Source organism: Natator depressus, chromosome 3 (assembly GCF_965152275.1).
Source record: "Natator depressus isolate rNatDep1 chromosome 3, rNatDep2.hap1, whole genome shotgun sequence".
Lineage (NCBI taxonomy): Eukaryota > Metazoa > Chordata > Testudines > Cheloniidae > Natator > Natator depressus.
In genome coordinates, this window is record NC_134236.1 from 155,351,545 (window position 1) to 155,374,689 (window position 23,145).

At 39.2% G+C, this 23,145-nt stretch overlaps 1 protein-coding gene across 3 annotated transcripts in view; it reads left to right on the plus strand.

The window, feature by feature from the left end:
- BABAM2 (BRISC and BRCA1 A complex member 2) overlaps positions 1–23,145 on the plus strand; it is a 306,901-nt gene that overhangs the window by 233,041 nt on the left and 50,715 nt on the right. For all 3 annotated transcript variants that reach the window (XM_074949130.1, XM_074949129.1, XM_074949131.1), the window contains exons 8-10: positions 14,344–14,443; positions 16,462–16,532; positions 19,051–19,133. In XM_074949130.1, coding sequence (XP_074805231.1) covers positions 14,344–14,443; positions 16,462–16,532; positions 19,051–19,133 — 254 coding nt within the window. The remainder of the gene's footprint in view (positions 1–14,343; positions 14,444–16,461; positions 16,533–19,050; positions 19,134–23,145) is intronic.

Here is a 23,145-nt window from a genome sequence, read left to right on the forward strand (position 1 = left end):
CATCTGTTTAGCTTTCCACTTTCCTGCCCACATTTTAGTTTAAAATATATATAAAATACGCTAATTATAAAGTTAGTTATCCATTCATTTTATGCTGCATGTTTTTTTTTCCTGAGGAGAAAAAAAGTCAACTACTGGAGATAGCGATCCTGTCCCCAGAAATATATTTCATCATTGCATCAGCTGAGCTACTATTCATACATTAAAATTATTTTTTTATTAAAAGGTTTATTAGGTTTGAACCCAAGACAATTATATTTAAAATAAGACTTTTCTTAGTATATTCACTTTACCTACAGTGAGTCATATGCCACAAGCTAATTGCTGCTTGAGTTTTACTGCAGGAAGGTCCACCAGTTGATATAACAAGAGCCCAGTGATGATAATACTTTTCTCTTACAGGTGACTCTCAGTCAAGGCTCTTATGTTATTCTGCAAACGTTATTAAACCCCAGCATGGGTCAGTGTTAATGCCCCCATTTTTCAGATGGACAAACACAGGAACAAAGAAGTTAAGTGACTCACCCAAGGACACACACCGAGGGCTTCTCTACATGGGAAAGTTAGTGTGCAGCATAGCAAGGTGTGTATTTGCAGTGCACTAACTACTTTACACTAACTCCCCATGTGAACACTCTATTATTGCACACTAAATATGCCCTGCGGCCGTTTAGCTTAGTACTCTTTAAGGTGTATTAAACTAAAGTGCACAGTAAGAATGTCCACATGGGGAGTTAGTGTGGAGTAGGTAGTGCTCTGTAAATTCAGAGCCTAGCTTGCTCCACACTAACACCCTGTATAAACACCCCGGAGGCCTGGTCTACGCTACCGTGGTAAATCGATCTAAGCTATGCTACTTCAGTGAATTAATGTCACTGAAGTCGACGTAGCTAGATCTACTTACCACGATATCTACACTGCACTGTGTCGACGGGAGACGCTCTCCCGCCAATTTACCTTATGCTTCTCAGGGAGATGGATTATAGAAATCTATAGAAGAACGCTTTCCTGTCGATTTAGTATGTCTTCACCAGACTTGCTAAATCGATACCGCAGCATCAATTATAGCAGCGCCAATTTAGCAAGTCTGGTGAAAACGTGACCTGAGTCTTTAGCAAAGCTGAAAGTAGAGCTCAGGAAACCTGACATACAGTTTCCTGCTCTAGCTACTGGACCAAGGTGCTTCTAGTTTTTAATTTTCATTTTTTACAGTAGGAGTTTCATGTTCCTGCACCTGCAAATCCCAAAGATTGGTGCTATTCAAAGACTCCTACCCAGAACTCCCAGAGACTAAACAAAGGAAAGCTGTACATTTCCTTTACTCTCCAACAACCAGATTTTGATCCCAACCTTGACCAGGACTCTCTCTTTTTCCAGGTAGAATAATGGGCACAATTTTGTCTCCATGATTATTTGCGTCTGCATTTTAGATCACTCAGATGTCTATGTCAAATTGTATCCTGTAGTCGGGAACTTAGATGTCTGAGTGAACTAAATTGTAGTGGATGTAATTTTGGCGTAAATGTAGGCGTAACATAATGTAATGTAGGCGTAAAATTTGTAATGTAGGCGTAAAATTGCTCCTATAAAAATGGAGCCCAGTGCCTGAGAACCCAGTCCTAAATCACAATTTCTGGGGTGAGAATCCTTTTGTTTGTTTTATTTTTGGTATCCTTTTTAGTTTGCAGTAGATTTAAATCAACATGCAGTATCTTTGAGCTTTTACCTTACTATAGATAGTGAGTTGTTGGAAAGGGGAGAAAACAGTATCAAACTTAGATTGAATATTTCTTAATAACAGGGGTAATGTTTTGTTGTCTCATTGTATTGTTAAGCTCTTTGTTGCTGACTGAAGCAGAATTTCAATGTTTTTGCACAACACCACATTGTTAATATGATAGGGAGGATTTGATTATGGGTGAGTGAGTCTGAAAATGGTAAATTTATGACAAATCTGGGATCATGGTTCTCAAGGCAGCTTTTGTGGTCACATTCTTTTATTTGATGTGGTTCCTTCTGTCTCCTGTGCCAAACGGTGTAATGTACTAAAAGTGATGAAGCTGCAAAAAAAAAAAAGAGAGAGAGAGAGAACTGTTTAGTAACAAAGGAGAAAGAAAGAAAACAGAGCAGGAGATCAAAGACCATAATACCTGTCTTCAATCGGGAAGAAAAGAGAGAAGATGGGAGTTCCTTTTCACATGCTTCAGGCTGCTCTTCCTTACAGCCATCTTGAATGACAGATCTCTTTAAACGCTTGCCTATGTCTGAAAAGAACTTGCAATTTCAAAATAAGGCAGGACAAAGTGTACGTTGAGAGCATTAACAAGGGTGTATCCAGGTAAAAGAAAGGGCTATACTGTATAAAGCCTGCCTTCCATCACCAGTAAATGGGATTTAACATGTTTTAACATTGGCCAATCCAAGAGACAAACTCCTAAGTTAAAAAAAAAAAACTTAATACAAAAACAGGTTCCCCATGTCCAGGCAAGTTTTTGTTTATTTACATTTTCAAGTCTGAGTAATTTCCAACCATATGATTTATAACCACTCAAAAATGTCATTTTCTGATATTATTTTAATGTGTTTTTTGCAGCGAGAATACAGCTTATTAGTAAGATTTCTGAATTCAAATAATTAACATATAGCACTTGGTGATAGATGTATTGCTGTTGCATAATATATTGACACTGGGTACAGGTATAAATATGAGTGTGTGCGCATCCTTTCTTTGTTCCAGACCTTGTTCACAAATGTAAAAATCTTTCCACTTCTTTTCCCCTCACAGAGCAAAATTAAATTGCTATTGTGTAAGAGAACTCCCACTCGAGTATACAGTGTTACCTCAAATGCATGCTCCTTCCTTTGCTGATGCTGTTGAAAGGGAAGCTGATGCATATGTTTTCTTTGCTGACAGTAAAATAACACAAGACTTAGGTCAAAAGTATCTGGGGCTCCTAGTCCACATAATGATGCAAAAAAAACAAGTGCTGTATATTTCTTTCTATCTACAGTAATATGGACCTCATCATGGTAGTAGCTGAGTGCCTCACACTCTTTTTAATAGTGTTTATTCTCACAAAATTCCTGTGAATACAGGGAAGTAGCATTATCTCTGTTTTACAGATGGGAAACTGAGGCACAGAAACATTAAGCCCTGGATCCACACAAAGAAAGTGTAGGTACCTAGAAAATCAGTGGAACAACATTGGGATCTACAACACCTGAGTTAGGCACCTAGGCTGCATGAACCAAGTGTAGGGAGAGAATGGCTCCTAAGAATGGGATCCACAAAAACCAGCATGCTACATGTGGAGTCATCTAAGCTAGCCAGTGGGAGATGCCAACTAGAGGATTGTGTCCTAAGTCCTGCCCCTTTCATAGAACTAAGTCCAAGCTTCAGGGTATCTCTGCTTTTGATCCACAACCAGGACCCCCTCACCTGGAGTTAGATGACTTAAGTGCCTACGCTTTTTCTTGCGAGAATGAGTTAGGCCCTTGCCTACCTCCATACAAAATGACTCAGGGAAAGGGGGAGAAAAGGAAGAGGCCTCTGTTGTAATCGTTAAATCCCTTCTCCTTATCAGGCAGAGGGGGGAATTGAACCAGGGTCTCCTACATCCCCCAAGTAAGTACCCTAACCACAGGGCTAACTGCTATAAAGGAAGCCACTGCCACTTCCTCCAGCTATTTTGTGTATAGCTAGGTGGCCTCTGAACACACTTACTGAATTAGGCTGCACAGGCAAGATAGGCAGAGGAACACCAAACTGACTTGCCCACGGTCACACAGGAAATCTATGGCACGGCACAGAATTGAACCTGGTCTCCCAAATCCTGAATGCTGTAACCACTGGACCCGCCTTCCTTCCTCATTTCAGCTATTTCAGTAGCTCATTTCAGTTATGAAAGAGGAATCTTTTAAGGAAGGTGGAGTATGAATGTGAATTTATTTAGTTCTTTGCATGTAGAATCTCAGGCACAAGTGCAGGAACTTCCGTAAATTTGTGAAGAATAAACTAAAAGCAATGACACTGAACCTCTCTCAGGGAGAACTGTTTAACTTAATTCGGTTAACTTTGGATTGTATGTACAGAGGGCCTGCTAAGACTCAGCCATTTAAAAACATGTAGCAACATGGGGACAACAAACAACCCGAAACACACAAGCAATATCATAAGCTTAAGTTTACGGCAGATATGTTAATTGCAGAACAAAACCCTCTATTAATGTAGATTGGCCATTGGTTGAATTTGACAGTGGGAGTCTATAAATATAATTAAAGTTTGATTCACAGAACAAGGCCTTTGAAAGATGCTAAAAAACCACTAGAAAACTTGATTTTAAACACAATCTTGCTTAGTTGTCATGTAATTAGGCTTACTCTGTTTGCAGTTATTGCAAAAAAAAATATTTTTCCTCATGATATTCCCTCTGCTTTCTTCTCTCTTTGGAGTTGATTTAATGAAACAACTGAAACTGATAGTATGTTGCTTGACATTGTACGAGCACATAGTAAGTCCCTACCACAAAAATCTTACGATCAACTTTGAGGTGCAACAAGTAGGTGTTTTAGGTATGAGTAAGTACAGCAACAAGTTAGTATAACAAACTCGGAGTTGGAGCAGCAAGGGTAACTTTCCTAAGGGTAGGAAAACATAGTTACAAAGACTAGTTACATACACAATATAGTTATGTTTGTATCATAGATGGCAGGGTCTAGCACAGATAGATCTACATGTGCAACTAAATCCTAATGATGCAACATCTGCTAAGATTGTTGCTTTTTAAAAGTTTTTTCTGCATGCTAATACAATCTTGGTGGTGGGGCATCTGTTAAGATTGCAGCCTTTTAAAGGCCTCTTTAAGATGCTAACAAACCACTGGAAAACTTAATTTTAAACACAGTCTTGATTAGTTGTCACATAATTAGGCTTACTCTGTTTGCAATTATTGCAAAAAACAAAACAAAAAAACTTTTCCTCATCATATTTCCTGTGCTCTTTTCTCTCTTTGGAATTGATTTAATGAAATAACTGAAGTTGATACTATGATGTTACAAATCTTTTGATCTCATCCCAGAAATAGGCATCCATTTTATTTATGAAGAGTGCTTAATATGCAATGAACCCACACAAATTAACCACAAATGTAAGTATATCTTAAATAGTCAGCAGACAAACCATTCAAAAATGATTTACGTAAAATGTCACTATATGCTGATGGAGTCTGTTACCAGCCCTGGAAGAATTCAGGGCCATGCCCATATCTCTTTCAGGCCCTTCCTTCAGTGCACTATTATTATTTCATAACACAAAAACTCACTAAATAACAAAGCAAAGCTATTCCCCAGAGCAAAACATGCTGCATGGTCTAGAGTTCTTACGCTATATACCACTCTCTGCCCTTCCCCCCCAAAGGGTTACACCCCTTCCTTTAAATCCCGCTGAATCATATGATAGCCAGACAGCCCCTTACCCTTTTGTAGCTAGCCCACCCTGTCACAAATAGTTCTTCTTTTCTTGAGAATTCGTCTTTGTCTGACAAAACAGCTCAGCTTTGCTTTGCAATTTCTGCTCCATCAGAACGATTCATTGATGCTCTTGAACAGTCAGGTAACAGAAGTGTGGCCCTGGATATATTTTGTATTCTATCATCCTGGAAACATTTGTATTATTACTTGGCAATTTGAAGTTCAAAAATGTCTGTCCTTTACAGGATGCATTCCTATGTCACTACCTCCTTCTTTCTAAGAAAAATTACAAGCTGGCCCACTTTGTAAGAACACAGACCTCAGGCAGTTCCACCTGACCTGACTGACAGACTGGGATACAAAAGTCTGAATTCCTCCAGACCTCTTGCCTGCAAGATAAAAACAAAAATCTCCTGCAAGCTGGTATTGCCCTTGATAGATCTATAAGATATGACCCTGAAAGAAAATAGCATTCATTTGACTAGACATTTGTATTTTCCAGTCAGGATCAGTACTGTGCATTATCCATTCACCATAAATTCTGAAATGAGTATGTCACAAGCAGACTACCATGTGACTTTCAATCTGTTTCTTGCTTTGCAGGTGTTGCCTGGTGTGAATCTTGATTTTCTGCAACCTAAGTTTTGATTAAGCTTCCCTCCATTCTCATGGCAGATGCATTTTGCTGCAGCAATCTCCAGATAAATAGAAAAAGAAAGAAATCACAATAGATGGAGAGCCTTCACTGGAAACTGTAAAAAGCATGCACAACATAAGAACATCCATTTAAAACTCTTAGAAAATGTATTGAGCTACTTATGCAATGTATGTACGCTACCTCACTTTTTATCTTTAACTGTATCTATTGGAGTAGGAATTCCTGGGTTCATTTTCCAACTCAGCCAGACACTTCCTGTGTAACATTGAACAAGTCATTTCACCTCTGTGCCACAGCTTCCCCAACTGTAAAATAGAGAGAATACCTCACAAGGCAGTTGTAAGGCTTAATTAATTAATATTTGTAAAATGCTTTGAGGTTGTTGGATGGAAGGCACTATGAAAATGCAAAATATTATTTTATTCAAGTACTTGGCAAACAGATTTCCAGCCCAGCACAAGGAAAAAACATGCACGTCTGCTCAGAGTTCCACCTGGCCCTGTTTACCTTTATTTTCTTTAAATAAATTCTGTGCAACCATTTTCTCTTTTCAGAGAAGGGGGTTTGCACCAGGATTCCCTCCTTTCTATGGAAGGACCCCGTTCTTAAAGACCCTACCTTTTATTAACCTACTTTGCAGTTGAGCAGGGTTAAGCTCAGTTTCTGTCAAAATGTTTTATAGATCAGCCAAAGGAGATGGCTTGAGAGTGATGTGATGCATCTTGCTTCCCTCAAGGGGCAAGCATACTAAGTCTACAGCAGTTCCAGCCTCCACTGAGCTCCAAACCTGGGACCACACAGAGCAGCTTGCCACTCTAATCCATTAGATCAGACTTCTTAGAAATTTAGATAATTGCCAGGTTTGTCATCTGGGAACTGGCTTATTTACAGGCTATTCCAGGCACACTGTACCAGGAAGGAGGAAGAGTTTCTGGCTGCTGGGAAGCTGGACCAAACCAGAATTCTTGGAAGGATTAAATCACAAATAGCTGCCCTTTGTCTTGAACCATGTCCTCTTTTGACCTACATTTCTGAGAAAGACCATCCTTTTCTTGTTGGTGTTTCTCAACCTTCCCTTCAAGCCCATGAGAGGACAGTTTCTAGACCTTCACAGAGGAAAGGCATAGGGTACTGCTAGCATTCTCATGGTGCCCGAAAGCGGGAGAAAGAGGCATGCACAGTCCAGATGACAATGACGGAAAGGACTGATGAGGTACGAGAGACATGTCCTTCAGAGCAGAATGCAAAGGCTGTGTTGATTTGTCTTTGTTCATATGGTTAATAATAATTATTACAGTAAATTCTAAAATTACATTTACATAGCTTCCTTTTTTTCAATTGTTTCTTTTGAAACTACTTACAATGTTTATTTTCTTAAAGTAATTAGATCACTTGAGATCATTCAGTAAAAGCAATGCAATGGCAGGCACTAGTATGTTTACTTGTTGAGGCAGATATTTATATCAGTCAGCAGGGCTTATCAGTATGATGTTGGATAGTTTCTGTTGAAATTAGGTTCTGTCCCCTGACTTCATAACTACTGAAATATGTAACGATTGGAGTAAGCATCATCTTAAAATAAACTTTCAGTAAAAGACTCTTAACAGCTGGAATATCTCACAGTCTAATTCTGTCATAATTTAAAGGTTTCAGAGTAGCAGCCGTGTTAGTCTGTATCCGCAAAAAGAAAAGGAGGACTTGTGGCACCTTAGAGACTAACCAATTTATTTAAGGATAAGCTTTCGTGAGCTACAGCTCACTTCATCGGATGCATTCAGTGGAAAGTACAGTGGGGAGATTCATATGCACAGAGAACATGAAACAATGGGTGTTACCATACACACTGTAAGAGAGTGATCAGGTAAGGTGAGCTATTACCAGCAGGAGAGCCGGGGGGGGGGGGGGGGATCTTTTGTAGTGATAATCAAGGTGGGCCATTTACAGCAGTTGACAAGAACGTCTGAGGAACAGTGGGGCGGGGGGGGGGGGGAATAAACATGGGGAAATAGTTTTACTTTGTGTAATGACCCATCCATCTTGTCCATCCCTAGGCTAATGCAGGACTGTTCCTTTCAGTGCTTTTGTCCAGGATTGTTTTAAGTGTCTCCAGTGACAGGGATTACCGCCATGGTCCATCAGAGGCTACTGTGTAATTCATCAGATCATTCTTGTTGAGATCTTTTTCTGAGATTGTCTTTTCACTCCATTTTCCTTTGCTCAATTTCTCCCTATTGCTTTCAATTTTAACCACTGGCTCACCTTAACCAATTCTTCTCTTTGAGGTTTGAAATCATCATACACTTGTAGGTCTTCATTATATATCCCCTTAGTTGACATTAACCAAGGTAAACCTATTTAGATTTTTTAAATTTGTTTTTCCTCCTACAGCAGACTCTGCAACCTCATAATCGTTAAGATGCTTTTCTCCGAATTTCCTCCAGTTTATCTACATCTTTCTTGTATTGAGAGGCTCAGAATTGCATACAACATTGTAGGTGCATTCTCACGAGTTTTTTCATAGATACATAGATTCCAAGGCCAGAAGGAACCATTGTGATAATCTGACCTCCTGTACAATACAGGCCATAGAACTTCCCCAGAATGAGTCCAAGAGCATATGTTTTAGAAAAACATCCAGTCTTTATTTAAAAATTGTCAGTGATGGAGAACCCACCACAACCCTTGATAAGTTGAAGAAGCTTGATTCTTTTTTATGATCTTCTTAAAATTGTTTGTTTCTTGGACAACTGCAGATTACATGTTTGTAGTCTCCTGTTTCCTTTAAGCACTTCCAGGGGAGATAACTCATCATTTTCTATTCATTTATACTAAAGACCTGTAAAAAGATTATAAAATATGTTAAAATGTATCCATTTGTGGTTTGCATGCTCACTAATACTATAGCTTCTCTTATTGTGTTCATTAGTAAGTGCTTGTTTGAGGAACATGAACTCATTCCTCAAGATTTTTTACATACATTGACACATTTGTAGTGCTGCCAAAATTAATATTTTCTACCCTAATTTTTGTTTATGGTTCTAAAAAGCTCCAAAACTGTTTCTTTGTCCAAAAAGTCTGACATCTTTAGGGGTTTTTTTTATCCAGTTGTCCCAAAACATTATCTTCCCTTTTATCTTTGTTAATAGATTACCACATAATTAGATGTGCCTGATTATTTTGATGAGTCTGTCTTTCTTGTACAGGGCATGTCACCGTTTTTCCCCAATAATGGATTTAAGGGGATTAGTGGCATGCAGATTTTTATGCAGTTTAAATGCATAGATATTTTATAATTGAACATACATTCTTACTTGAGTTCATATAGGATGGATTTATTTCCTTAAGCTCAGTATATCTACATTTTAATTTCCAGGTAGTTGGCAAAATTGGTTCTTAAGATGTGTCACACATGCTTAATAGAGATTTCATTTGCTAAGGGAGTTTTTAAAATATCTTTTCACTAGTTCAAATTAAAAATATAACCAGACTAGAAAACTCCTCTTCTATGAAATCAGCAGAATATTAATTAAGGAGAACATTTGTAAGACATTTTTATGGTGAAAGGGCAACATATTTTTCCCCTTAGAAACGGTAAGGCAAAGATTTTTCTCAGGCAGACTGAGAATCTTTATAGTAGCAGCAAAACAACTATCATGTGCCAGCAATGCCCCTCTGCCATGTACATTGGTCAAACTGGACAGTCTCTACGTAAAAGAATAAATGGACACAAATCAGATGTCAAGAATTATAACATTCATAAACCAGTCAGAGAACACTTCAATCTCTCTGGTCACGCGATTACAGACATGAAAGTTGCGATATTACAACAAAACAACTTCAAATCCAGACTCCAGCGAGAAACTGTTGAATTGGAATTCATTTGCAAATTGGATACAATTAACTTAGGCTTGAATAGAGACTGGGAGTGGCTAAGTCATTATGCAAGGTAACCTATTTCCCCTTGTTTTTTCCTAATTCCCCCCCCCCCCCCCCAACGTTCTTGTGAAACCCTGGATTTGTGCTGGAAATGGCCCACCTTGATTATCATACACATTGTAAGGAGAGTGATCACTTTAGATAAGCTATTACCAGCAGGAGAGTGGGGTGGGGGAGGTATTTTTTCATGCTTTGTGTGTATAAAAAGATCTTCTACACTTTCCACAGTATGCATCCGATGAAGTGAGCTGTAGCTCACGAAAGCTTATGCTCAAATAAATTGGTTAGTCTCTAAGGTGCCACAAGTACGCCTTTTGGTTTTCCTAGACATTTTTAGGCCTGCTCCACACTAGAAAAGTTATACCGCTATAACTACTTCAGTTTGAGGTGTGATATTTTACCAGTATATCTATACTGATATTAGCCTAATGTCAGTGCAGTTATATCAGTATAAAGGTGTCTTAAAGGGTATGTCTACACTTGCAGAGTTTTTGCGGTGTAAGTTTCACCAGTGATAGGGAACCGGTGAAAGTAAAGCACTGGTTTGTGTACTCACTTAATTCCTCAGGCGCCAGAGACTGTTTACATTAGCAGCACTTCCATCGCGGATGAGAGCAGCGCTCTAGGGCAGCTATCCCACAGTGCAGCTCTCTCCAGTTTTACCATGGGTCTTGTAGGAAAGGGGGGGTCCCTGCACAGTCTCCTCTCCCCAAACACTAATAAGCTCCAGTAGATCAGCATTGCTCCAAGGAGGGGATCATTTGCTCTGTGGAGCAGCCATTGTCACCTGGCCAGATAAGTGAGCACTTGCCAAGAAAACAGGAAGGGGAGTTTCAAAGTTCCCTGGGCTTTACAGGGGGAGGGGTGAATGTCTTTTTTTACCTGGCAACAGAACAGCAAAGCTGCTGGCCAGAATGGTTACCTAGGCATTGTGGGATATCCTCCGGAGGCTAAAAGCTGTTTACACAGGAAGAACGTGTCTTCACTTGCATATCACTGCAAAAGCATCACCGGTTAGAGCTGTATGCCTCTCGTGGAGGTGGTTTTCTTTTTGTGGTGAAACTTCTGAGTTTCACTGCAAAAAGTCATCGGCAAGTGTAGACACTCCCATGGTTTTTGTGCAAAAAAAGGGACTTTTTCCACTTTAAATGGCAAGTGTAGACATGGCCTTAGAATGGTATTGCTTATTGGTTATTTCAGTACCTGAACCAGAGTAAGCTATACTGGTATAGGCATTTTTATACTGGTAGAACTGCTTTCATAGTAGAGAATTGTATTGCCACTTTATCTATAATTGTTACAGTTAAAGTGGCAAAACTCTCTAGTGTAGACAAGCCATTGGTCACAAATTTAAAATAATCATTCAGAGTGTCAAGGTTCCTCCCCCACTCTGAACTCTAGGATACAGATGTGGGGACCTGCATGAAAACCTCCTAAGCTTACTTTTACCAGCTTAGGTTAAAACTTCCCCAAGGTACAAATTAATTTTATCCTTTGTCACTGGAATATCCACTGCCACCACCAAACTCTAACTGGGTTTACTAGGAAATGTAGTTTGGACACGTCTTTCCCCCCAAAATCCTCCCAACCCTTGCATCCCACTTCCTGGGAAAGGTTTGGTAAAAATCCTCACCAATTTGCATAGGTGACCACAGACCCAAACCCTTGGATCTGAGAACAATGAAAAAGCATTCAGTTTTCTTACAAGAAGACTTTTAATAGAAATAGAAGTAAAGGAATCACCTCTGTAAAATCAGGATAGTAGATACCTTACAGGGTAATTAGATTCAAAACATAGAGAATCCCTCTAGGCAAAACCTTAAGTTACAAAAAAGACACACAGACAGAAATAGTCATTCTATTCAGCACAGTTCTTTTCTCAGCCATTTAAAGAAATCATAATCTAACACATACCTAGCTAGATTACTTACTAAAAGTTCTAAGACTCCATTCCTGTTCTATCCCCGGCAAAAGCAGCATATAGACAGACACAGACCCTTTGTTTCTCTCCCTCCTCCCAGCTTTTGAAAGTATCTTGTCTCCTCATTGGTCATTTTTGGTCAGGTGCCAGCGAGGTTACCTTTAGCTTCTTAACCCTTTACAGGTGAGAGGATTTTTCCTCTGGCCAGGAGGGATTTTAAAGGGGTTTACCCTTCCCTTTATAGTTATGACACAGAGTCTGGAAAATGGATTGCACTAGGGCAATGCAAGAAAAGAAGCAGCATTTGAAAACTGTTAGAGATTCTCTTATGTCTGTTGGAACCAAAAGAGAAATCTCTGATTTTCTTTGTACTATTTTGAGCATTTCCAGTGGAATCATACTGCTGAGAGGAGCCTTAGATTTTGAGTGCAACTGAAGCAAGGGAGACTGTGGGATGGGCAGTAGCACTTCCTTTGTTTAAAGGTAGGAGTGTTCAGGGGATATATTTGTATAGTATAGGGAGTGGTGATTGCAAACTTGACATGGCCCGATCATTATCATCTTCAGAGTAGGATCAGAGCCCACTCTTAACTTGTCAGGATGAGGACCCTGCTTCATTCCTCCAATCTGAATATAATTTCAGAATTTTCTGAGGGGAAATTAGTGTTTGGCTATCGGACCGCGCTTTTGATGGCCGGCTAATACGTTATGATCATCCATAAGTGGCCAGATAGCATTCTCATACTCCTCAACACATCACCTTGGAAAATAGATGACCTGCAACAAACAAAGCAACCAAGAAGGAAACTAAAGTTGGTGACAAAAAATGGCTCCATATTTGACTAATGACAGCATAATGAGTTTTGTTCCTCTGTGGCTGTGATATACATTGAAATGTTTTCTTTTTCTTATTCAATCTTGCATCTGCAAAGTCCAGACCTACAGAACTATTTCATGTGGTGAACAATCTGCTGACTCCAGACTGTTTCAGTAACAGATTTCAGTGTACCTCATAATGATAAAATTTCGATTAGGCTTCTGTCCTTCAAAGGGTTTTGCCAGTACAGACCCTTCTACCTAGACAAAGAAAAAGTCGGTCAAGGCATAAGAATTCATGCCCGAGGATCCCTTTGTAGGATAAGGACCTTGCTTTGCAGAGAAGATCTATTGGATGTTAATGTTAATGTTTTTGTGGGAGCAATACATAAACAGCATGAGACAAAGTAACATCTTAACTTTTGGAGTATAGCTTAGTTTCATTTATAGAAAAGTACTGTATGTTCAAAGAGAGATACAAGCCATGACCTGTAAGATAGGTTCAGGCCCCTTATGATTGGTAAAAGACAATGGGAAGGATTTAGGTCTGTTGTTGAAAAAACTGGTATTGCCTTTATCTGGGTGTACAATCAACATTTAAGAAAAAGAAAAAGTGTATGGCCTTGCTTGCAGAGGAAGCCATCAGATGAAGTTCCTGGCCTTGACAATAGAGTCCTCCCTCAAATCTTCCTTTTATGGGAAAGGCTATTGAAAAGGTTGTTCCAGTGCAGCTTTGGGTTCCTCTCACTGTCCTAGGTCTCTCACATTCTGGTTTCTGGTCTATGTGTGGTACAGGGACAGAATCAGTATCTTTATTCAGATGATCTTTTTCTAGCGATGGACAAAGTTCAGGTATAGAGCTAGTCAAGAAAAGGGGAGGGCACATAATGTAATTTTAAAACAGTGCAGCCAGCTCCAGTCAAACGTTCATGTTGATTTTATTGGATATGCCTTTGATATGCTTGACCATGAAGTGTTGATCTCACACTTACAGGATTTGGTAGGGGTAATGGATATGTTATTTAGTGGCTCTCGAAGGTGTTGAGAAACTACTCTTTTTGAACTACTGTGGAGATAAGTGGGTTATTTATGGATGCTTGGGTGTTACATGGAAGGCTGTTTATACTGTCTGTTGTGTACAGTTAGATGCAATGTCTGGTTGCATTTAAGCTGCTATGAACCTAGATGCAATGGTGATAAAAATAATACAAATAATTAAATAAATAAAATTAAAACTATTCTTTGAGAGGATGCTTGGTATGTCTGCCACTCCTAGTACGAGCACATAACTCTTCCAGTTGGAGGGGTTTGATACTCTTGGTTAAAGACGTCTGCTGTCAGTAAGGTGTCAGCAGTAGTATACAATAAAGTTACGGTTTGTATCTCTAATATTTATTACATAGTCCAGGGCTAATAAAAATCAGTTTGTAACCTTTTCTTAGTGTGATGCTGGGCTTTTTACATTGGGAAAGGTAAGAATCACTAACATGTCCCATAGGAGCAGCATCTGATATATTGTGAAATAAAATTATTTTAATTTTAGTGCTCTTGGAGGCTCCTCTGCCCTTCACATCCCAGCTTTTCCAGGTGGAGGCTGTCTCATTGACTATGTACCACAAGTGTGCCAGCTGCTAACTAACAAGGTAAGTTAATACACAGAACGTAATTTCTCCTTCCTTCTTGTGTTATACTGTACTTTACAAGCACTTTTATGAAACCACTGTGGAAACAAAGGATTCTACTTATTCGACCAGATGGTTTAAGTAAAGCAAACTCAAGCAAGTTAAACTATTCAAGTAACACCATCTTATACCTGATCTTGTGAGAGACTGAACATTTTCATGTCCCAGTAAAGTCAGTGGGAGTTGTAGGTATACAGCATTTCTTGGGTTTTAAAGGGGTTTTCTTATTCTTTTAAGGTACATTAGGATAAAAATGTCACCCCAACATGTTATTGTTCTCTTGCTAGATAAATAGCAATGTATAGCCATCTAACCAATAATAGCAATGTATAGCCAGTGGAAAGACATCTAACTATCCCTAGATTACTGTCGATTGTGAGCACTTGACAAAAGGTCCTGTTACAGTGATATTATCTCAGCTAATTCATCCAAATGGACTGATTCATCTTCTCTGATGAATGTTGATATAGTAAAGTAATAGCCACTTACCTTTTCCATTAATGGAAAGTTGTATTCTGTTTGGCTTAGAGTCTCAGCCAAAGAGAAGATTTATTCATTAGGTACAGTATTTTGAAAATTTTCTCAGATGATTTAAATGTAGTTTTTAACTTAGAACAGTAACTTAGGGCCAGACATTCAGCAATCTGGTTACTGTAGATTCCCTATTTGTCTTTTTTATTTCATATTTTTTGTTTTTCTTGTTTAAATGAGGAAATTAAATGATGTCTTTTAGAAAAGGTTCCTTCAAAATGCATTTCCATAATTATACAGAAATCTATCTTTAGAGCTGTTTTGTTGTGGTTTTCTGTTAAAACTACTTTCCGTTTTTGAAACCTACAAGTACACAGGACTGTTTTTATCCTTTTTTTAAACAAAGTTACTTAAGCAAACTTATCATCTGTTTTCCTTTTTCCAAAATAATGCTTCAGATCCCACACAAAGCCTTCAAACTGAGCACTTTTTTATAAACTGAAATAAGTCCTATTTCATAAATAGAATTATTTTACTTTGAGAGAGTATAACATAGCTCTGAGCACTGATTGTATCAAGGTTATTTCAAATAACTTAACACAAGCATTTGCCAACCAAGGAAATCCAATGTTACCATAGCCAACACAAATAAAGTATATATTTTCCCCACTCTTCTTTCTCTCTGCATTAAGAGGCTCTAAAAGAGTTAGTTTCCATTATGAAAAGCAAAGTAGGATTTGTATAAGTGACTATGAATGGAAGCATCCTATAGATATAACATAATGAGTTGGGAACTAGATACTCTTTCAGCCTAGTATCTTTGGTATTGGTTTCATCATGAGTCAAACCTTGCTTATCTTGCAAGTAATCCATTCAAGTCAACAGAGCTATTCATGTAAAGCAAGGACTATTCAATGGGCTCAGATCTTCCAACCTAAGTGTAGTGGTCTGGATCAGTGCTGGGATGAAAGACTTTCAAGGGAAACTCAGGATACTTCAGAATTTGGTGCTGACGATTCAGTAAGTGGCTCTCTTCTATCTGGGTCAGCCTGAAGCCAATAATACAGCTTACTGTAAGGAAGTACTCTGCTGCTAGAGATGCTGTTTTTCAGATGACACACACAATTATGGTCCTAAGCAATTTTCTTAGCAGGATGTTTCTCTAGCATCCTGGCCAAATGCTAGCTCAGCCAATTACATATTGCTCATCTAAGGTTCTTTCTATTGCTTCAACTGGATATGATATTCTTCTTCACTTCTTATTGCACAGTAGTGCTACTGGGTGCTGCTTCACCTACAGGTGAATGAAGAGAGTCCTGTGTACAGTTTGTTTGAAAGGCATTTTAGGATCCTTTAGGATGAAACATGCCATCTAAAAATAGGATGCAATGTTATTAATATTCTGTAAATAGATTTCTCCCATAAAACTAGAAAAATATGAAAAGTTGGGAGCCTTTTCTTTCTGTAAAATGTCTTCATAGCTTTGGGTTGGCTTTTTTCCCCCCCAGGTACAGTATGTTATTCAGGGATACCACAAGAGAAGGGAGTATATTGCAGCTTTCCTGAGTCACTTTGGAACGTAAGTCTTCTTTTAATGCATCTTCTCCTGTAACAGCAGCAAAAGCAAAATTATTTTACCTTTTCTGATTCACAGTTAGATGTCTTGTTTGTTAGCTGAGGCAATGACATTCTACCTCTCATTATAAGGTTCTGCTGACACATTATATATAATCCTACTATAGCATCTACAATCAACAGGATGACTTGAAGCTAGAGGAAAAACTTGCTGTAGGGCAGGAGAGCATGCTTATTACATGACCCTTGGCTATATAATTAACTTCCACTGGATGAGTCCACATCTAGCATCTTCAGAAAATGATGCACATGGGCCTTCTCCTGGTAGTGATGCTAACAAGCAATCCAGCATTATTACTTCTGGAAGCCAGCCACCACATTGATTCAACTCAGGAAGTAAGCTAAAATGAGGAGGAGATAGTAGATTTCATCCCTTTGTGAAGAAACTGAAGTTTCCTCATTTCTGTATAGAGTGACTACAGAGATATTATGACAATAGGCACATCAAAAAATGAATGGATGGATGGTTATAGAGACACTGTAAAGAGGAGCACCCCAGATGGTCTGAGGTGGCACAATGACCCCTAAGGAGAGAGGCAGTCTCTTATGGATCCAAACCATATAAGTCTTTATAGATTGATATCAATGACTTAAATTACCCCATGGTGCAAATCAGAAGTTAGTACAGACCTTGGAGAACTGGTCTGACTGAAAACATGATTTCTTTTCTGAGAATCATTCAATCCAATCTGTGCTACAGAAAACCCTCCATCTGTGCAGTGGATTTATAACACAGTTCTTAAGGGAAAAAGAATCCATCTCCATAATGACCAAGTAAACTGTGCTAGCATCCTGCTGTGGTTTAAACATGACCGTAGATACCATCTGATCCCAGGTTCTATAAGATAAAGTTGTTTACCTCTCAGTTGATGATGAAAAGCATGAAACGCACATGGTACATAACAAATTAGTATACTGAAACATTCCAGTTTACATGTTCTGATGCTGTCATACACTGGTTTGGGTATTTAATCCATTTCGGGGGGGGAAGGGGAATTGCATAAGCAACTGAATCAGAATTTAGGTCCTTGTGTATTATTTATGACAATGTGATAAATTTTACAATATACAAAAACTAAATTAAAAAAACAGCAGCAAAAATAACAATAACAACAACAGCACCACAGTAATTTGACACGCCTGAGTGTTTAACAATATAAGATAATCAGGAATCGAGGATGAAGATATTAATTCAGCTGTCATGGATTTTTTTTCTCTGTGACTAAAAAATATGTCCATGTGAAAGCTCTTCTTCAAATTTAAAATATGATTTGTGGATTTTGAATGTATATTTGTATATTTTCGATGTATAAAGTGTTAGATTTAGACTCCACCTAAGACCAGGTGTGGGCAAACTTTTTGGCCCGAGGGCCACATGTTGGTATGGAAATTGTATGGTGGGCCATGAATGCTCATGAAATTGGGGGTTGGGATGCAGGAGGAGGTGAGGGCTCCAGCTGGGGTGCGGGTTCTGGGGTGAGGTTGTGGGTGCAGGAGGGTGCTCCGGGCTGGGATCGAGGGGTTCAGAGGGCAGGAGGGGGATCAGCGCTGGGGCAGGAGGTTGGGGTGTGGATGGGGGGCAGGGGTGGAGACTCCAGGCAGCGTTTACCTCAAGCAGCTCCCAGAAGCAGCAGCATGTCCCCTCCGCTCCAGCTCCTATGTGGAGGCGCGGCCAGGCAGCTCTGCATGCTGCCCTGTCTGCAAGCGCTGCCCCTGTAGCTCCCATTGGCTGTAGTTCCCAGCCAACGGGAGCTGCAGGGGCAGTGCTTGAGGTTGGGGAAGTGTGCGGATCCCCCTGGCTGTTCCAACACATAGGAGCCGGAGGGGGGACATGCCGCTGCTTCCAGGAGCCACGCGGAGCAGGGCAAGCCCCTGACCCTGCTCCCCTCCTAGAGCGCCAGAGTGGGGCAAGCCCCAGATCCCACTCCCCAGCAGGAGCTCGAGGGCCGGATTAAAATGTTTGGAGGGCGGGATGTGGCCCCCGGGCCATTGTTTGCCCACCCCTGACCTAGACTATTGGAAGTCAATGTTATGACATGGGTCCCTAGATTTTCAGTAAGGTCTCTGCTTTTTACATCTAACTTCAATGTCATAGTGTATTAATGATCTCTATCTGAGTAACATACATGCAGTTTTGGGTAGGTATGTTCAGTTATTCCTGAATTACCATTGCAAGTGCCATAAGCAGAGCCCACTGCATTTTCAAAAGTATCTTGTTTACAATGACTATAGCCATTCCTCTGATGGAAGCTCCATTATTGTGATGTAAGTTAGAAAACTATTCCATTTGAGAGGAGCCACATGCAGCCTGCATTTGGATAGAACATAATAGCAGATAGTAAATAAAGTAAAATCTTGAGTATTTTCCTTTGCTTTAACTCAATATCTGTTTGCTTATTGTTTATTATTGTAAGGAATATTGTATAAAACTGTGTTCTTGTTTTATATTTCTGTTTTTATAGTGGTGTGGTGGAATATGATGCAGAGGGCTTCACAAAGCTCACACTGTTACTGATGTGGAAAGATTTTTGCTTCCTTGTTCACAGTGAGTAGCTGTTAAATTGTTTCCTGTAAAAGGAAAAAAGGCAAACAGCTTTGACTATTTTTATTTCATGACTGTGTATTTTTGATGTGGCCATCACACTTTTGAAAACACAAAATCTTGACTGCAATTTGAGAATGAGGGATGATTTATGCAGATAGATCTGATTTTCTAATTTATAAAAACACCAAATGTATTCTGGGAAAGTCAGGGCTGGCTCTACCATTTTTGCTGCCCCAAGCAGTGAAAAAACCTGTCGCCGCCAAATTGCCACCGTGGACGGCAGGGGAGAGAGAAGCTGCCGCTGAATTGCCGCCGTGGCTGGCGGAACGGAGAAGCTGCTGCCACGGAAACTCTGTCGCCCCTTTCTGACTGCCGCCCCAAGCACCTGCTTGGAACGCTGGTGCCTGGAGCCGGCGCTGGGGAAAGTGCTCCAGTAACTTGCCCCAAGGTTCTAGCAGCACGTGTTGGCACCCAGGCCATTAGTGTGCATAACCCCGGGGTACCCAAATTCATTCATCACTTGCCACGAACCAATAAATTTGTGGGCGTTTTTAGATCAAAATAATGTACACATCCATAATGTTTCTTGTACTTGTATTTTCCAAGGTAAATGAATAGAAGTTGTTGCTTTTTTCAATTCACCCTCTAGAAAAACCTGCACCTGATCACCTTTGTTGTCCTCCTGTAGTTAGAGAGAGGACAGCCACAAGCAAGATTTTAGGACTCAGTGGGCGACAGTTGACCCTCCAGCTATGTTTTGGGCATCCTTGATTCAAACACTTTAAACTAAGTTTGTAAATCAAGACAGCACTAGAACATGTTATGAGATTGAGGTGACTTGATCATGGCCTACAAGTATATACATGAGAGAGAGATTTCTGATAGTTGGTGGCTCTTTAGTCTAGCAGACAGAAATATAACCAGTTCCTTAGGGGCTGGGAACTAAAGTTTAGACAAAGTCAGACTGGAAAGAAGGTGCATGATTTTCACAGTTACAGTAATTAACCATTGGAACAACTTACCTATGGATGTGGTGGATTCTCCATCACTGGAAGTCTTTAGATCAAGACTGGATATATTTCTGAAAGATATATGCTATAGCTCAAACAAAAGCTGAGCTTTATGAAAAAATTACTAGGTAAGGTTCTGAGGCCTACATTGTGCAGGAGATCAGACTAGATGATACCAGTAGTTCCTTGTGGCCTTTAAATGCATGAATCTTAGAAACACAGAAATATAGAGAGTATTTGGTTTGGGCAAGAGTATCTGTGCTCTGTCCTCAGACTGTCAATCATCTTACCCTTTATTTATTTATTTTTGACTAGTACTCTTCTCTTCTCTGTGGTGCCATTTAGTGTAGAGCAATGATAAATGCCGCACTGCTCCTGCAAGTATTGTATTATGTTAGCCCTTTAATGCTGGAATATTCTTGATTGTATTCTTTCTTTTTTCTTTAATTTGGGACAATTCCTCCTATGGGAACACTGATGGTGGTGTCTAAATAGAAACTTGCTGAATGCAAGAGACTATAATCATTTTTGACTCTAAAGAAAACATCTGATCCTATTGTTTATGAACTCCAGAAAATTTGAAACTGGATGTAATTCCCACTATAGCTGTAGGACTTACAGCATAAGCCAATAAAGAAGGTCTAGTTGGACAAGTTAACCTTTCTTTATACATTCCTTTCCCACTCCATGCTCTCACCAGCCAGGGGTGTCCTACTGAATGTTCCTTCACTTTCTGCATCATTCTCCCCATCTTTTTCCCCAACCCTCCCCAGACTTCTTCATCCCTATTGTCTTTAGTTTGGTTTTAAGTTGTATTAAATTAAAGTTTCCCGTGGAGCTGATTTTTGTCTTGAGAGAAGAAAGCGTGGTATTAGCCCTAATAAACATTGAAGTAGCTAGGTTTCACAAGAGTCAAAATTCAAACTTCTGCTAAATGGTAGAGCAGTTTTTAATTGTTCAGTAATATTCAGAGCTCTCTACTTATGACTGTCGAGCCCTTGAGAGGTATGATTATAACGGAACAGCTTGTCACTATGAATTAGCTCCAAGGCCTTGTAAATTGTGCAGTAACTTATCTGTGCAAGTCATTGCATCACTTGCTTGTTGAATAACCCACTGCATAACTTAAATAAGTTACATGTACTAAATGATATTGCAATGAAACCTACATTTCATTTCCTGAATAAAGTAATGCAGACTTTCATCTCTTAACCACTGAAATGACTGTGTATATTATGGTTGAATATTTATCAGCCTGTTGTTAAACTGTCTAGCACAGATAGATTTAAGTTGAAAAAATGTTGTACTTTATGTATTTGCTATATGGAAAAAATCTTCAGAGAATAAATAAAGTATAAGTGAGAAAAATGAGGAACTGTGCAGAAGGCATCGTGGCAAATCAAGTAAAAGGAATAAGATTCTTTTTAAAATAGATTTGCAGCTTATGTAGACATACCCACGCGGGCTTTCATCTAGCTAGCTCACTAAAATTAGCAGTGAAGTTTTGGTGGTACAGGCATTAGTGTGGGTTGCACAAATGACTATGTACCCAGGGTTCATAGAGTAAGTAGCCTGAGTTAAGTGAAAAAGTAAAGGACTGAAACTGTAAAAGGTAAATTGGATTTTAAAATAATAATACAGTGGTACAGAATACTGTACTTTACATACACTATTCTAATATTTTATTAAAGTCTTTTTTCTGTTGACTCAACTCAGGATTTATGTCTACTGGAACCCCCGCCTCCACTCCAGAACAGTCTCACATGATCAAAAGTACAGTATTGTGCAGTACTTATGAAATAAAGTAAAGGAAGTCTGTACAGCTTGTCTTGCAATATAGGAGAGCTTTCTAATTGCAGACTTTAGCAACTATTTTAATCTAATCATTATGTGAGTCTATCAAAGTCAGGTCAAAGTGAGGTCACAGGAACTGTTGTTTTAGTGGTTTAGTTCTAAAAGTTAATCAAGTGTTTTCAAATACATATAAGAGAAGAAATGAACATTCAGAGAAGTTCGTGTTCATTCACTTGGGAGAGGAAGTCATTAACCAAGTTTAATGTTAATGGTGGTGTAGTTGAAGAGTAACTCTATTCCCTTTGCTACTGTTTTATAACACTGATGTTTTTTCTTTAGTTTTGTAGATAAGATGATTCATTTTCAGAGACTTACAAGGTCTTTCTTTCCTTGGCTATGTACACATGCCTCACATTAATGTTAATACAGATTTCATGGGTGTGTGTCCAAGGTTGAATAGACCTCTGGATATAGACACAAGAGTGAGAATGTGTTACATAATTATTTTGAAACTTGATCTTTACTGTAGATGTACGTTTAGCATCTCAACACAAATGAGATTGGTAGAAGATAGAAGGATTGGAAATAGTAACTAAAAAGTATCAGTGATGAATTAGTGGTTGTTTGCTTCTTATAATGGAGGATTCGTAAGGATATATGTTTAAATGGAAAGATCTTGCTTCTTTGCTCCATATATCATCTTATACCAGCGAGCATGGTAGCTTCCTTCAAGTATATTGGTAGCTTCCAGCAAGTGTGTACTCTGTGGGCAATCACGTACCTTTTTGAATTTGATGGGCACACTTGACTTGGGCAAAATGGAAAAAGCAATTAAGCTCCTTTATGTAGTAAGATAGCTGGAGCACTAGAAGTCACCACCCCAAGCACTGACCAAATGAAAGGCCTGAACAAAAAATTAACTTCGTAAGAATGAGAGGGTTTCACTGGGAACTGATTGCAAAAGCAGGGGTTGGGGGTATTAATTTGATTTTAGCTGTACGTGTTAGAAGAAGAAAGCAGCCAGAAAAGTAAGGACAAAGCCAGAGAAACACTGATAGCATGACCCTGAGAGGAAGCTGAGAGAGAGAGATTATATTGGGCAGAGCTTTGTCTGGAAGGGAGGCTAATAGCCAGCAAGGACACTGCCTGCTCTGTTTGTTCATACTGTGTTCAGAGAAACAGGTGTTTGTGTCCATGTTTTGTAAATA